Source organism: Orycteropus afer, unplaced genomic scaffold, assembly GCF_000298275.1.
Source record: "Orycteropus afer afer isolate SDZICR_OR568_19922 unplaced genomic scaffold, OryAfe1.0 scaffold00072, whole genome shotgun sequence".
In the NCBI taxonomy this organism is placed as follows: Eukaryota; Metazoa; Chordata; class Mammalia; order Tubulidentata; family Orycteropodidae; genus Orycteropus; species Orycteropus afer.
In genome coordinates this window covers 6,588,644-6,605,300 of record NW_006921659.1, presented here as the reverse complement: position 1 = coordinate 6,605,300, position 16,657 = coordinate 6,588,644, and the positions used below count along the sequence as shown (strand labels likewise).

Sequence of the window (16,657 nt, the reverse complement as noted above, 5' to 3'; positions counted from 1 at the left end):
TTAAAATAGCTTTCTCACTGGGGCCTAAAATAGTTGGATATAAAATAAATGTAAACTAGAGGGTATTTCAACAACTGGCAATCCTGAGCCTCTTCTAGGTACACTGTTCATCTCCAGAAGCCACTGTAAATTCTACCATACATAGCAATTCCCCAAGGGCTTCATTACTAGGAACTTTAAAAGGGATTCACTCATCTCTTTGTCTCCTGTAGGTGTGCTTCTTGTCAATCCAGGTCATGAGGAAGGAAAGTAATTTTTTCCAGTCTTTAGCAGTTAATGTGTGGTTTGAACCCAATTTTATCTTAAAAAAAAAAAAAAAAAAGCAATAATAAATAGTGAAAATAGACAAGATAGTGTGCCAGGACTCATGATACGGTAGGCCTCCTCAAATAGCTACAGTGAGTACTGTAAAATAATATTCTGTACAAAAGCAAATCAGCCAGCCCTCTAATTGAGAAGAAGCATAAAGGGATTAATTCCAAAGGTTTATATACCAGTCTCTGCAGACCAAAGGCAGATAGATTCCCTGTTGGTAAGTAATGGATATACAATGTGGCTTTTTACTTTAAGAAACAAATGGTTTTTTATAAGTCAGGTAACAAAGAAGGATTGGATAACATAAATGAACTGTTTCTAATTTCCAACTACTGTTATCTGGACTTGAAAGCTGGATATGGGGAAACCTTTTCCTAAAAGCAGAAAACTAATATTCCACAGCAGAGAGCCCAGAAATTGCTAGAGACTGATCATCTGCACTTATCATGTTATTCTTCCCAAACTTACCAGTTCTATTGTGAAATCACAGTAAACTTTAAAGAAGATTTGCTTTCTAACTCTTCAAGGAAAACTGCCTTTCTCCACTTTTTTTTTTTTTTTTTTTTTGGGTGGATAATTTTAAACCTACAAAAAAGTTTTAAGAATACAATGAACACCTATTTGCCCTCCACCTACATTCACCAATTGCTAACATTTTACTACCTCTCTCTAGATAACTATTTGCTGACTATTTGTAAGAAAGTAAATATCATGATGCCTTATCTCTAAATACTTCAACATTTATCTCCTAAGAACAATGATACTCTCCTACATAGCTACAAAATCATCATCACACACAGTAAGTTTACTATGTTATTTAAGACACAACCCATATTCACAATTTCAAAGCTCCCCCCAATCCAAGATCCAATTAAAAATTATACATTGCCTTTGGTGTCACAGCTTTTAACATCATCTAATCTACAACAAAGGAACTCTGGTGATGTAGTGGTTAAGGTATTTGGGTGCTAACCCAAAGGCTGGTGGTTCGAAAACACCAGCCTCTCTGCAGAAGAATGATGAGGCAGTCTGCTTCTGTAAAGATTTACAACCTTGGAAACCCAATGGGGTCACTGTGAGTTGGAATCGACTCAATGGCAGTGAGTTTGGTTTTGGAAGCTACAACAGTTTCCCCACCACCTTTTTTTTCTTTCATAATACTGACAATTTTTTTAAATTTATTTTTTATTGTAAAAATATGTAATACAATTGCCAATACAACATTTCTCAGGTGTATAATAGAGTGATGCCGATTACATTAATCATGTTGTGCCACTACCACCCACAGTTGTTGCCCAGTATCTCATCACCATAAACAGAAACTCACTGCTGCCTAAACAATGACTCCTCTTTCCCTGTACCTCCTGCCCCTGATCCAAACCAGAAACCAAACTCTCTGCTGTTCAGTCGATTCTGACTCATAGTGAGCCCTCCCCGGGTTTCTGAGGCAGTATCACTATGGAAGTAGATTGCCCAGTCTTCCTTCCAAGGAGTAGCTGGTGGGTTTGAACTGCCAGCCTTCTGGTTAGTAGTCAAATGCCTTAGGCACTATGCCACCAGAGCTCCTGTTAACCACTAATAAATAAACTTTGGTCTCTATACACTTGCCTATTCTTATTATTTCAAATTAGTGAGATCATACAATAATTGTCTTTCTTGTGATTGACTTATTTCACTAAGCATAATGTTTTCAAGGCTCATCCATGTCATAGCATGGATCAAGACATCATTCTTCTTTGTAGCTGAGTAGTATTCCATTGTATGTATATATCACATTTTGTTTATCCATTTATTCCTTGATAGACATTTAGGTTGCTTCTCTTTTGGCTATTGGGAATAGTGCTGTAATGAACACTGGTATACGTGTATCTGTTTGGATCAGTGCTGTCAAGTCTTTTGAGCATACAACTGTGAATGGAATTGCTGGGTCATTACGGAGTATTAGCGTTTTCTTTTTTTTTTTTAATTTTTATTGTGATTTGAGGAGCTCTGGTAGTGTAGTGGCTAAGGCACTTGACTGCTAACCAGAAGGCTGATGGTTCAAACCCACCAGCCACTCCTCAGAAGGAAGGTTGGGAAATCTACTTCCGTAGTGATACTGCCTTGGAAACCCAAGGAGGGGTCGCTATAAGTCGGGTCCGACTTGATGGCAAGTAACAACAACAATTGTGATTTGAGTGAAAGTTTACAGAGCAAATTCACTTTCCATACAGCAGCTCACATACACTTTGTCTCATGACATTGACTGCAATTTCCCACAATGCAACAACTCCGTTCTCACTTCCTCCCCATAACTAATTTTCCCTGTGTCCTTCCCTCCCATGCACTTCCACCCCTGGGTGTCTCCCTGTGCATACACAGCCCTTCTATCATCCCATAATTGATCTCTCCAAGGAGTGTATCTGAATATTGGCAATTTTCAAGAGTCCAGATCAGTTGCCCTGCAGGGTCAAATTTCTCATTAGAACAGTGTTTGGCACATAGTACATGCCATTACTGTTGTTGTTTGTTATTCTTCTCTTCCTAGGAAAGAGAATTGTCCTAGGAATTCCATCACTCCATACCTATGTCTGATCCTCTAGTTCCTAGATTCCATAACTTTTTCCTTCGCAATTACTCCCTACCCTTGATGGAATACATCACCCACTCCCTGAAAAAAAAGGTACCTGGGAAGTAAGTTTTTAAAAATATTGTTGTTGTTGTTATGTGCTGTCGCGTCAGACCCGACTCACAGTGACCCCCTCCTTGGGTTTCTGAGGCAGTAGCACTGCGGAAGTAGATTGCCCCATCTTCCTTCCGAGGAGTGGCTGGTGGGTTTGAACCACCAGCCTTCTGGTTAGCAGTCAAGTGCCTCTGGCACTACGCTACTAGAGCTCCCAAAAATATTGTATGTCTGTTTAAACTGTTGTAATTCAATATCACACCTAATGACAGTATGGCTGGCATAAAATTCTATGTTTGGAATAACTTTCTCTCAGAATTTTGAAGGTATTATTCCATTGTCTTGAAGCTTTAATGTTCCTACTAAAAGCTGTGTTAGACTGGGTTCTCTAGAGAAACAAAACCAGTGAAGCTTATATATATATATAGAGAGAGAGAAATTTATCTTAGGAAAATGGCTCACACACTTATAGAAGCTGGCAAGTCCAAAGTTCCTGGATCAAATGTCAAGCTGGAGACTTTTCCATGTCAAGCAGGAGGCTTTTCCCAACTCTTGCAGCTGCAGGGGCTGAGGAGCTCAAGGCTGGCAGGCAGTACACTGGCTGTTGACTCCAACGAATGACGAATCCAAGATCTCCATGCTGAATGGTGGATTGTTCATTCACAGACAGTTGTAGGCAGCACAACAGAATCCCGATCCACAGAAGAATGTCTCCTCTCCCAGGATGTCCACAGATATACTGGAAGCAGGCCACACCCCTAAGGAAACTCCTTTTCAACAGATTGGCCGCACAAAACATAATCATCTGATCCTATCATGGGAACAACCACACCACAACAGCTCAAACCACACAGAATTGTGGTCCAGCCAAGTTGACACACAGCTCCAACTATCACAGAAGCCATGTTGATTCTTGATCCTTTGTACATAGGTTCTTCTTTTTTTTTTTTTTTTTTGAAGTATTCAGGATCTCTTCTTTATCTGTATTATTCCAAAATTTGATAATGATATGACTTGGTGTTATGGATTGAATTGTGTCCCCCCAACATATGTAATTCCTAACATCTGTGCCTACAAGGTCATTCGACTATGTGGATCACACAAATTATGGAAAGCATTGCAAAGAATGGGAATTCCAGAACACTTAAATGTGCTCATGAGGAAGCTGTCCCACAGACCAAGAAGCAGTTGTTCAAACAGAACAAGGGGATACTGAACAGCTTAAAATCGAGAAAGATATGCATCAGGGTTGTAACCATATTTATTCAATCTGTATGCTGAGCAAAACAATCTGAGAAGCCAGACTATATGAAGAATACAGCATTAGGATTGGAGGAACGCTCATTAACAACCTGCAACATACAGATGACCCAACCTTGCTTGCTGAAAGAGAAGAAGATTTGAAGCACTTACTGATGTAGATCAAGGACTACAGCCTTCAGGTTGGATTACACCTCAACATAAAGGAAACAAAAATCCTCACAACTGGACCAAGAAGTAACATAATGATAAATACAGAGAATACTGAAGTTGTCAAGGATTTCATTTTACATGGATCTACAATCAATGCCCAAGGAAACAGCGGTCAAGAAATCAAATGTCTTATGTCATTGGCAAATCCACTGCAAAAGACCTCTTTAAAGTTTTAAAGAACAAAGCTGTCACTTTGAAGACTAACGTGTGCCTGACTCAAGTCATGGTATTTTCAATCCCTTCATATGCATGCAAAAGCTGGACAATGAATAAGGAAGATCACAGAAGAACTGATGAATCTGAATTATCATGTTGGCTAGTAACACTGAATCTACCATGGACTGCCAGAAGAATGAACAAATCCGTCTTGGAAGAAGTACAACCAGAATGCTCCTTAGAAGTGAGAATGGTGAGGCTTTGTCTCATGTAGTTTGGACATATTATCAGGAGGGACCAGTTCCTGGAGAAGGTATCATGACTGGGAAAGGAGAGGGTCAGCGAAAAAGAGGAAGACCCCAACAAGGTGGACAGACACAGTGGCTGCAACAATGGGCTCGAGCAGTAACAACAATTGTGAGGATGGCACAGGCCTGGGCAGTGTTTCATTCTGTTGAATACAGGGTCACTATGAGTTGTAACCCACTGGATGGCAGGTAGCAACAACAAGGCTGTAGTTATAATCCCATTTGGGAATGGGTTTATTTGTTATGTTAATGAGACAGGATTAGTGTAGAGTGTGCCTTGAGTCAATCTCTTTTAAGATATAAAACAGCAGATTAAACAAGCAAGGGAGAGAAACAGAGACAGGGGGAGAGAGGTGTCAAGCCCATGAAGAGGTGTCAAGTCCCAGGAACAGAGCTCAAAGAGACAAGGATTTTCCTTCAGAGTCAATAGAGAGAGAAAGCCTTCTCTAGAGCCAGTACTCTGAGCTCAGACTTCTAGCCTTTTAAACTATGAGAAAATAATTTTGTTTGATAAAATCATCCACTTGTAATATTTTTGTTATAGCAGCACTAGATAACTAAGATACTTGGTGTGAATCTTTTTTTTTTTTTTTAATTTTTATTGTGATTTGGGTGGAGGTTTACAGAGCATTCCCATATAGCAGTTCACACACATTTTGTCTCATGATATTGGCTGCAATTCCCACAATGTAACAGTTCTCTCCCCACTTCTTATCAGCAGTTACCTCTTCCTTGTGTCCTTCCCTCTTCCCATGCATTCCTGCCCCCCAAGCTGTCTCCCTGTGCAAATACCGCCCTTCTGTTATCCCATGACTGATTGTTCCAAGGAGTGTATCTACCTGATGTCAATGTTCACTCCCGTGCCTGTCTGTTATTTGGCTGGAAGCCACAGGACTGAGTTTACTTTCAGACCTGAAGGGTAGCTAGGGGCCATAATCTCAGGGATTTCACCAGGCTGTATCAGACTTCCAAACCTGGTCTTTTTTTTTTTCAATGATTTTAAGTTTTATTCCACATTGTTCCCCCACTCTATCCAGGATCTCCTGTACCAATCCCCTTTTGATTGGTTGACAGTGGTAGCCTGGTTCTTCCAGTCTCGTGGTCACATAGGCTGAGGATTGCATGGTCTGCCAGTCCCTTGGACTAATTGTTTCCATGTGTCTTTGGTTTTCTTCATTGTTCTTTGCTCTGGACGAAGAGAGACCTATCATTGCATCTAGATGGCTGCTTGCAAGCTTTTAAGACCCCAGTCGCTGCTCACCAAAGTAGAATGTAGACCAATGTTTTTGTGTAGTATGTTATACCAATTGAGCTTGATGTTCCCTGCAACCATGGTCCTGAGCCCACACGTCCAACTACTTGCTCCCTCTGGATAGCTGGCTGCGGCCAAGAAGTCACCACAACCTTGTTCCCTGTCAGCTCTGTTATACACCTGGACATTCTTTTTTTTTTGTTGTTGTTGTTTTAATGCATTTTATTGAAATATAATTTATGTACAGTGAAATACACAAAACTAAAATGACATGGGTCAATGCTTTTTCTTTTTCCCCCTGCAGTGTTCTCTCCCCTCCCCTCCCATCCCTGGTAACCAACAAAGAAATTTTCCTTCCATATATAAACCTTGACTTTTTACAATAATGAACTACTACTGTATTTGTCCTTCTGTGATTGACTTATTTCACTCCGCATAATGTCCTCCAAGTTCATTCATGTTATGCGATGTTTTGCAGAATCTACATTATTCTTTAGTGTTGCATAGTATTCCATCGTGTGTATGTACCATAGTTTGGTTATCCATTCTTCTGCTGATGGGCATGTAGGCTGTTTCCATCTTTTTGCTATTGTAAATAGTGCTGCAATGAACATGGGTGTGCATATACTGTTCTTGTCCCAGCTCTCACTTCTTTAGGATATATACCTAGTAATGAGATTGCTGGGTCAAATAGTATTTCTAATTCCAGCTTTTTAAGGAATCACCATACTGTTTTCCACAGTGGTTGTATCATTTGACAGTCCCATCAGCAGTGTATAAGAGTCCCAATCTCTCCACATCCTTGCCAGTGTTTGTTATTTTCTGTCTTGTTGAACTCAGCCATTAGTGCTGGGATGAGATGGTATCTCATTGTTGTTTTGATTTACATCTCTCTTATGGTTAATGATCGTGAGCATTTCTTCATGTATTTGCTGGTTGCTTGAATATCTTCTTTGGTCAAGTATCTATTCATGTCTTCTGTCCATTTTTAAATTGGATTGTTCATCTTTTTGTTGTCGAGGTGTTGGAGTTTTCTATAAATTTAGAGGTAAGTCCCTTGTCAGATATGTAATTATCAATTATGTATGTAAATATGGATTTGTTGCTGTCATTTATGTGCTTTTTCATGGTGTTGATTTCTTTGTTCCATATAGTTTTCTGTGTTGAGCTCGTTTTGTTTATGAATCATGTTATCACTTCCTTTGTTGCCGTTGTTTTAGTATTTGCTAAATATTTATGCTGGTCCTCTTTTTTACTTTGATGTGAAGGTTTATCATTTTTCTTTGAGGTTTCCCTGTAATTTATAATTATCTTCCCAAGGTTAGAACAGTCCTTTCTATCTTGTAGTTGTCTTGACTTCCCTACCATCTAGAAGTTCTGTAAATACATAATTTTTTTCCTCTTTTTGGTTAGTAGTTGTTCTCCTTTGTCAACTGATGTCTCTGGTTCCCTGTTTACAATCTTGTAAGCTTATTTACTTTGGATACTTCTATAACTGGGTTGGTTTCTGGACTATGTCATCATGTGTGTTAATGGGTCAGTTGTTGTTTGCTGTTGTTGGTTGTCTGTCCAAAAGACTCCCTTTAGCATCTCTTGAAAGACTGGTCTGGTTTTAACAAATTCCCTTAGTTTCGGCTTATCTGGAAATCTCCTAATCTCACCATCATATTTGAGGGACAATTTTGCTGAGTATATAATTCTTGGTTGGAAATTTTTTCTTTCAGAACTTTATATATACCATTCCATTGTCTTCTCAGGAGCTCTGGTAGCATAGTGCCTAAGGCACTTGACTGCTAACCAGAAGGCTGGTGGTTCAAACCCACCAGCCACTCCTCCTCGGAAGGAAGGTTGGGCAATCTATTTCCATAGTGATACTGCCTCGGAAACCCAAAGAGGAGTCACTATGAGTCAGGTCCGACTCAACGGCACATAACAACAACAACAATGACATTGTCTTCTCACTTGAATGGTTTCTGCTGAGAAATCAGCTTAGTCTTATTGGTTGCCACTTATAGGTAACTTTTCATTTTTCCTGTGCTGCTTTCAGGATTCTTTCTTTGTCTTTGGTTTTGGTGAGTTTGATGATGATATGTTTTGGTGATTTTCTTTTGGGGTCAGTCCTGTTTGAGGTTTGTTGGACTTCCTGAATGGATATATTCTCATCTTTCATCATACCAGGAAAATTCTCTTTTAAAAAATCTTAGACAATTTTCTCTGTGGTTTTGTCTGTCTCTTCCTGTTCTGGAATTCTGATTACATGTAGGTTATTCCTTTTGATGGTATCCCACATGAACCTTAGGCTTTCTTCATTTTGTTTTGATTCTTTTTTGATTGATCTCTTCCCAAAGAAGTACTGAGGTATTTGCCTTCAGTCTCACTAATTCTGTCTTCCATTGATTCAATTCTACTCCTTTGCCCATTCAATGTGTTATCTGTTTCTGAAAAGTTAGTGTTAATCTTCTGGATTTCTATCTGTAGATTCTGTATCATATTAATTTTTCATTTATTTTGTCATTTTGTTCTTGTATTGTGTTTCAAAATTGTTCGAGGGTTTTCTCCAATTTCATCAGTGTTTTCCTTGATCTGTCTCTCAATTCCTTGAAGGTACCTAAATACAATTTTTTTTTAATTCCTTATCAGTTAGTTCCACATCTTCCTCAGGGATGTGTTTTGGGTTTGTATCCTGGTCTCTTGTTTCTCCCGCTTTATCTTGCTTCTTTGTGTGGACTGTGATGCTCTGTTGTCTCTGAGGCATTGTGACATTTTTATGTTTATATGTAATTGGTGATTGCATGTTGGAGTGACTTGCCCACAATTTTCATTTTGTTTGTTTTGTTTGGACGTTATCTATGGAAGCAGGGTACTGTGCTGTGCTCCTCTATTTGCTAGTTGACAGCACGTATATACTTATCTGTCTGCTTTCTTGTTGTCAACCTCCCATATGTCCCTGTCATCCTTGGCAAATGGAGCCTATTCCTAGGTGCCTGGAATCTGAATGAGAATGCTGTCACTTTAACATACAAAATGGCCATCACCTGTAAACATTCAAAATGGCTGTGCCCTCGGTCACTTTAAATATCCAAAATGGCCACCGCTTGTAAACCATCAAAATTACTCTGCCTTCAGTCACTTTAAATATCACAAATGGCTACTGCCTGTAAACAATCAAAATGGCTGTGCCCTCCGGACAGCCGAAAGTCTACAACTCATGTTGTCTCCCTCCTTGTTGTTTCCCTTCCTAGTCATAGGCCACCAGTGCAGTCATCCCTGTAGCTGTTGGTGACCAGGGCTGATCTTTAGGTCAATTCTCAGGTCCCAACACCACTGGAAATATTCAGGCTGTTGGTCCCATCAGAGTAGATGACAGTCCACTGCTCCAACCATCTCTGTACTCACTGTTTTTTTTTTTCCGGCTTTTCCACTAGTTAGTGACTAATCCACTTCTGTATACTTCCTTTCGAAACTCGGGGCTCCAGGATTATCTTCTGTATCTCTGTCAATTGGTTTCTCTTTTCTTTGGTGAAGAGGGTCTATGTTGCTTGTCTGCCTATTCCTCCATCTTACTGGAAGTCTACATCTGGACGTTCTTACAGCTTGTAGAAACATTGTCTACCAACCCTATACATGGTCATGGGCACACTACCCCCTGCCTAGACAAGCCTGATTGCGTAGCATGTGGTGTGGATCTTTTTAAAATCACTATTTAGAGAAACATTTTAATTGGGAAACTCAGGTCCTTCAGTTCTCAGAAATTTCTTTTTTGTATTTCTTTGTTAATTGTCTCAGTTGCATTTTCCATTTTCTCTTTCTGGGACTCTTAATGTAATAAGGCCTTCTGAAGTGGTCCTCTTATTTTCTGATAGTTCTTTTGTTCAGCTTTTTGAAGATTTCATCGTTTGTTATCTTCCATTCTTCTACTTATTTTTGGTTAAACTTCTCCTAATGCATTTTTACATTTTATAATTCTGATTTCTTGTCCTTCAACTGCCCTTTTTTATACCATATGTGCTCTTACTTTGTGGATTCAATATCTCATCTTGCTGAATCTATTTATTATAGTGCTTTTGAACACGTCTTTATTTCCTTATATTACATCTGTACTCTCCAAGTTCCTTTTTAGCAATTTTTTTACACATTTTTTCATGTTAGTAGCTTTTTTCAAATTCCCAATGGCACTCTATTACCTGTGCTACTTTAGAATGAGGCAGTTGGATACTTTGGAGCAGGCTTGTTAGTTGGAAGGCCTTACTGTTGGAGGACTGGTCAGGGATATGGCATGTTTATTGAGGGAGCCCCAGACATTCACTTCTGCAGATCTTTTCTTCTCCTAGGTTTGACAGTTTTCTATGTGATGAATATGTGGGATTTTTAAGGTAGCTGCCAGCATTTCGGAGCTAATAGGGGAAGAGGATTGGGGAGGAGAAATCTTATCTTTCAGAATGCAGATATTCATTTATGCCTTATGATTTAAGGTTTCCTATGCCCAGAGCCTCAGATCAACCTAATCAATTAGAACTATGAAACAAAATTAACGTCATAAGGCTTTAGGTAAAAGGCCATGAACTTCTTGTCCCAGAATTGGTGGATTAAAAGAAAAAAAAAAAGTTCCTTCTCATCTTCCACCCCTTCAAAAAACAAAAAGCAGTGCAAAATGTGGGAAATTTGCCCCATTCAAGCCCCTTGCCCCCTCCCACTTCACCAAGAGTTTTTGCTTTGATAATGCCTCAGAACTCATTCAGGGTCCAAGTTTGTTTTAAAATAACCCAGTGAGTTGACAGACGGAGCTCCTGGAATTCTGCAGCTTGTGCAAGAGTCTACAGATGGGAAATTGCCGTCAGTTAAAGGGTGGTGCAATTACCACAGCCCAATTTTTGAAAGGCTTTTAGAAAAAAAAATTATCTGAGTTAATTAGCATTCACCACAGGCACGAATCTTGTGTTGCAGTATTTTAAGAACTCAGATAATAAGAAAATAAGGAAATACAGTATCGCAGCTTCTAACTTTTAAACTAATGCTTAACCTCTTAAAAATGTACATTTTAATTTAAAGGAAGAATTTTACCTATTATAAGTATATGCTCTTATAAGGCTGAGTATAGCTTTAAATCATCATGAAATATGAATTATTTTCTAAAATAAACAAAATACTAGTGGTCCCTTAAAAGAGGAGTAATGTCATTTTACCTCTCCGATCTGTTTAATCCACGATTCTCTTCCAAGAAACTCTTGATGTAAGACCACAGGAGCTGAATTTAGATTAAAAGCCATGGAGTCACTTGTCTTTTCTTTAACGAAAGGCTGGAGGTCAGAATTTATCTAAAAGGGGCAGTCAAAAGAGTTAAATCAGTGCAATGCATATACACTAGTATGTGTTAGTCATATTCAAAAACACTAGTTAATGCAGCGAGAAATGAACTTTAAGGAATGCAGTGTTTAGTTATACTTTAATAAGCAAAAGAACATTTCAGATGATTTATAATAAACTTTAACATTCTTTAAAGTTAAAAGTAAGGACTTAGATAAGGATTTAATAAATATAATAGTCTAACAGTCTAAGCTAAGATTTAAAAAATATGCAAAAACCTCATCTGGAGATACTGTGTGTGTGTGTGTATCCCTCTTATTAGTTAAGTAACATTTCAGAAATATATATTCAATGAGATTTTAAAATTATATATAGAAAGGCAATAGTGTAACAGTTAATTTTGGGTCATTTTCTATTTCATTATGCCCATTTAAAAGAATCTGTTACTAGAATTAAAGCTTTCAATTTTATTCAGTGTATTTCTAAATTTCATTAACTTTCCACACTTTGTTTTACATAAGTACCTATAAGAAATATGTAATAAAAAAATATATATTCTTCCATTCTGTGAATGGCAACAATAAATATTATTTAATAACTTATAAGAGTTTTCTCAAGAACCATTTCAAGTGGTAAGAAAAGATAAACACTGCAATATGATTTAAATAAGCTGTAGTTTTCTATCAAAATTACATAGTACTCACCAATCAAATATTAATTAACAATCACCACCTATGACTGACAGATTTTAAGCACAAAATAAACATTTTTGAGATATAAAAGCAGCTTATTAAATGGCAAAAGGTTTCTCATGTATTCTCATGTATTTTAGTTATTTAAGTGCTAAAAAATAGAAAGGATGCAATACCTTATGACTCATGGCCATGTGCTTCCCATACTGAAATGCCATATCCTGAACCTCAGCATCATGCTTTGCTAATTCCATTGCAGCTTGGCAGCTCTTTGCTAGTAAAGCACCATGGGAGAGAAAAGTCTGCTCCTTCCAAGTTGATATTCCAATATCATCTGTGATATAATTTTCCTAAAAATGCAACAAAAGCCAAGATAAAAGGGCTTTAGAGTAATTTGATTCTGTTTTTGAAGAACAAAAAATTAAGAAATGAACTATTCAAAACACTCAGCTATTGCCATAAGACAGTTCTAAAAGAAGCTGAACCTCATCTCTAGAAAGAATAATGCTGAAGCAACTTGTAATTTTTGAGCTCCCCCCCAAAAAAACTACTGCCATTGTGTTAATTCAGACTCATAGCAACCCTACAGGAGAGAGCAAACTGCCCCATAGGGTCTCTAAGGCTGAAAATCTTTAGAGAAGCAGACTGCCTCACCTTCCACCCAGAGTGGCTGGTGGTTCGAACTGCCAACCTTTTGGTTAGCAGCCAAATACTTTAACCACTGCACCACCAGAGCACCGTAATATTTAAGCTAGGAAGCCGTTATAAAAATATATTCTAAAGAATAAGGTAAGAAGTAGAAACTTGGACCTCCAAACTCCCTTCTGTATTCACATCAGTTCTAGAATACTTATTCTAAAACACAGGCAGCCTGTAATCTTTAACGTATGTGAAAATGTCAAGGGAATAATGAAGGAACTAGATTCTCTTATAATCAGTTAAGTAGAAATAAGTATTAGAGAGGAGGTAACTCATGATAACGGAATGATCAGATTACATTATTCATTATGGTTTATTCCCATATGAAGAAATGAGGTGATAAAGGAGGATATAACTGTAAGTTTATTTGATTTCATTTTTTCAAATTACAGAATCACTGTAGAATCTGTATGTATATTCTTACCTGCCTCTAGACTACTGCTGTCCAATAGAATTATAATGTAAGCCACATATGCAATGAAAAATATTCTAGCAGTCACATTAGACATATGAAAATAATCTGTTAGTTGTCCTAATATAAAGTAGTAGCATTTCATCATATAATCAATATAAAGATTATTAAGTTTCCAAAATGTGTGTGTTTGACACTTGCAGCACCTCACTGGCCACATTTAGTGTTGGAGCACGAGACAAGCCACACTAGGTCAACAGCCATAGGAGCTAGTAGCTTATTGGACAGCTTTGCTTTAGATAGTGGGTTCTCTGAGGACAAGAATGATGAAGCAAACATACACAACAGTGTTCATTTTATGGTGTTTTTCTGAAACCTCAGATTAGCTAGAACCCATCCAGAGGATTGTTGTTGCATTGTTGTTATGTGCTGTCGAGTCGGACCTGACTCATAGCGACCCCTCCTTGGGTTTCCAAGGCAGTATCATTATGGAAGTAGATTGCCCCATCTTCCTTCTGAGGAGTGGCTGGTGGTTTAGGTAACCCCAAAACACATTATTTCCTGCCCCTTAAAATGGAATTCTCCTTCTACCTTGAGGACAATATGAAAAATAAGAAAACAGGGAAAATAAAAGGTCAGCTCAGATTTACCCCATCTCTTTTACAATGATGAGGGTAATCTTCAGTCCCTAGTCAGACCAAAGAATCAGTTTAATTTCATTAAGCATTTGGACAAAAGAAAGCCCACTTTTAGTAACAGTTGTAAATATGTAAAAGTGTTGCCTAACCATCAAAGGGAATCCCCTGGATGGCATAAATAGTTAATACTGAAAACTGAAACGCTGGAGATCTGAATCTACTCAGAGGCACCTCAGAAGAAAGGCCTGGTAATTTACTTCCAAAACACCTGTCACTGATAACCCTACAGCACACACTCTCACTCTGACACACACAATGGAGTCATCAAGTCACTTCTACAACTTTTTTTTTTTTTTAAATCATCAAAAAAGCCGAATGGGAGAAGCAAGTTGTATGAGCTTAAGAAAAACTACTTTACAAAGCAACAGGCATAAATAATAACATGTTTAATTAAAAAAATCTGAGAATGTATCTAAAAATAATGTGAAAGATGAATATATTAATAAGTCCTAGATAAAAACCATATAATCTCTCCATATATACTAAAGAGACATTTGACCAAATTCAACACTTATTCTTGATGGGAAAAAAAAAATAAAAGCCCTGAACAAAATAGAAGTAGATGTGTATTTGTTTGACATGATAAGTGTTTGTCTATGTGTGCTTGTGTGTGTGTGTTTGTGTGTGTGTGTTTGTATGTGTGTGTAAGCCCAAAACCCAGCAAATACTTTTTAGGGAAACACATGAGCCTTTCCCACTAAAGTCAGGAATAAGACAAAGATGCCCACAACACCAATGTTATTTACCAATAATGAAAGAGACAAAAGAAAGATAGACAAAAGAGTTCATCACTGTTTGAAGACAATATAACCATTTTTATTGAAAAAACCAAGGGACTCAACTAAAAAAACTACTGTGAACAAAAAGATATTTCAGTAAGTAGCAGTGTATAAAATTAATGTAACTTACAATTAATATAATCAATGTATTATTAATCTATAGCTTTCATACATAAAACCAACCAGAAAATATTATAAATAGATACTTTTCTTCCATTATCTATATAAAAAGAAAGAATAAAAAGCTGGGGATAAACTTAGAAATGTAGAAAACTGATATTAAGGCAATGTTAAAACACTACTGAAGGACACATAAGTAACTTGAATGAATAAAAAGACAACTCATGTTTGAAGATAGTAAGACCTAACCTCCTACAGTCAGCCCAATAACACTCACAATGCCTTTTTTTTTTTCCCACTCAAAACCAGGCAAGCTGATTCTAAAGTTCATGTGGAAACAATAAGAATAGCCAAAAACACTACGAGAAAGAGGAATAATGTAAGAGAGAGAGAGAGAGAGTGTGTGTGTGTGTGTGTGTGTGAGAGAGAGAGAGACAGACAGACAGAGAGACAGAGGGATGTCTAACCTTACCAGATATTATAACATAGGATCAAGTCTCAACTTGTATTTTTCAAACAGACAGACAACGAAACAAATAGAGAGTCCAGAAATTAATGAAACTATACCCTTGATGTTAGTATATTTTAGGGAAGAGCTGGACTTCCTAGCAAATGGAGCTGGTACTGAATAACCAGCTGGAAATAGTCTGAACTGTATTTCACACTAGTTAGCAGAATAAACTTCAAATGACAAAAACAAAAGGAAAACAAACAGACAACCACAAAAACATAAGCAATGTTAGAAGACAACGGACAATAAAGTATTTGCATACCACAGCCAAATGGCTAAACTCCCTTGGTAGACTAAATAATGGCCTGAAAAGATACCTACTGCTTAATCCTGTGAGTGTTATCTTACATGGCAAAAGGGAATTTGCAGATGTGATTAAGTTAAGGATGTTGAGCTGGGGCCCATTTCATGTTAACTTAACTAATTACATCTACAAAATGTCTATTTCCAAATAAGGTCATATCACAGATACAGTTTAACCCAAATGTCATACAGAGATACCATTCAGCAATATAAAGGTAGGAACTATCCACACATGCTACAGCACAGATAAATTTCAAAGACATAATGCTAAGTGAAAGAAACCACTTTCCCTGATTGTGACACAAGAGACCATGTATATGAACTATTTAAACTATAGATTAGTAGTTGCCTAGGGCTTGTAATGAAAACTGTAAATGGGCATAACAGACCTTATTGGGTGTGGGTATGTGAAAATGTTTTAAAACTGATTTATGGTGATAGTTGTATCGCTTGCTAAAGTTACTACAAACACTGAATTTTACTTGAAATTGGTGAACATTATTATATGTAAAATATACTTTAATAAAATTGTTAAAAAAGTAAAAAGCTAGCAAATATAACACTTTACACTTCTTGGTCTCAAATGCATTAATATAATTTTTAAAACGGCAGCCTATAAGACTATGAGACCAGAAGAACTAGATGGTGCCCGGCTACCACTGTCATCCACATGTAAGGGGATCTATGCAGGAGATCCTTGATAGAGAAGGAGAACAATGTGGGACAAAACTCAAAATCATTTGGAGCAAAACAAGGGGGGGACCAGGTTTGCTGGTTTGATAGAGCCTGGTGGAACCACTGAGACTATGGCCCCTAGCTACCCTTCGGGTCTGGAATTGAACCCACACCTGTGGTTTTCAACCAAACAAAAGACATGCATATGAGTTGAACATTTTCCTCAAATAGATACACTCCTTGGAGAGAACAATCATGGGAGAAAGAAGGGCTGCTTATGCACAGGGAGACAGCTCAG

The 16,657-nt window shown here is 37.7% G+C and overlaps 1 protein-coding gene across 1 annotated transcript in view; it reads right to left on the bottom strand.

Annotated features, from left to right (window-relative positions):
* The window catches only part of PDSS2 (decaprenyl diphosphate synthase subunit 2), a 413,153-nt gene that overhangs the window by 54,342 nt on the left and 342,154 nt on the right, over nt 1–16,657 (bottom strand). Inside the window, exons 5-6 of the mRNA XM_007940832.2 lie at nt 12,339–12,512; nt 11,350–11,481 (exon numbers count right to left, since the gene is read on the bottom strand). Of these exons, the coding sequence (XP_007939023.1) occupies nt 11,350–11,481; nt 12,339–12,512 (306 nt within the window). The remainder of the gene's footprint in view (nt 1–11,349; nt 11,482–12,338; nt 12,513–16,657) is intronic.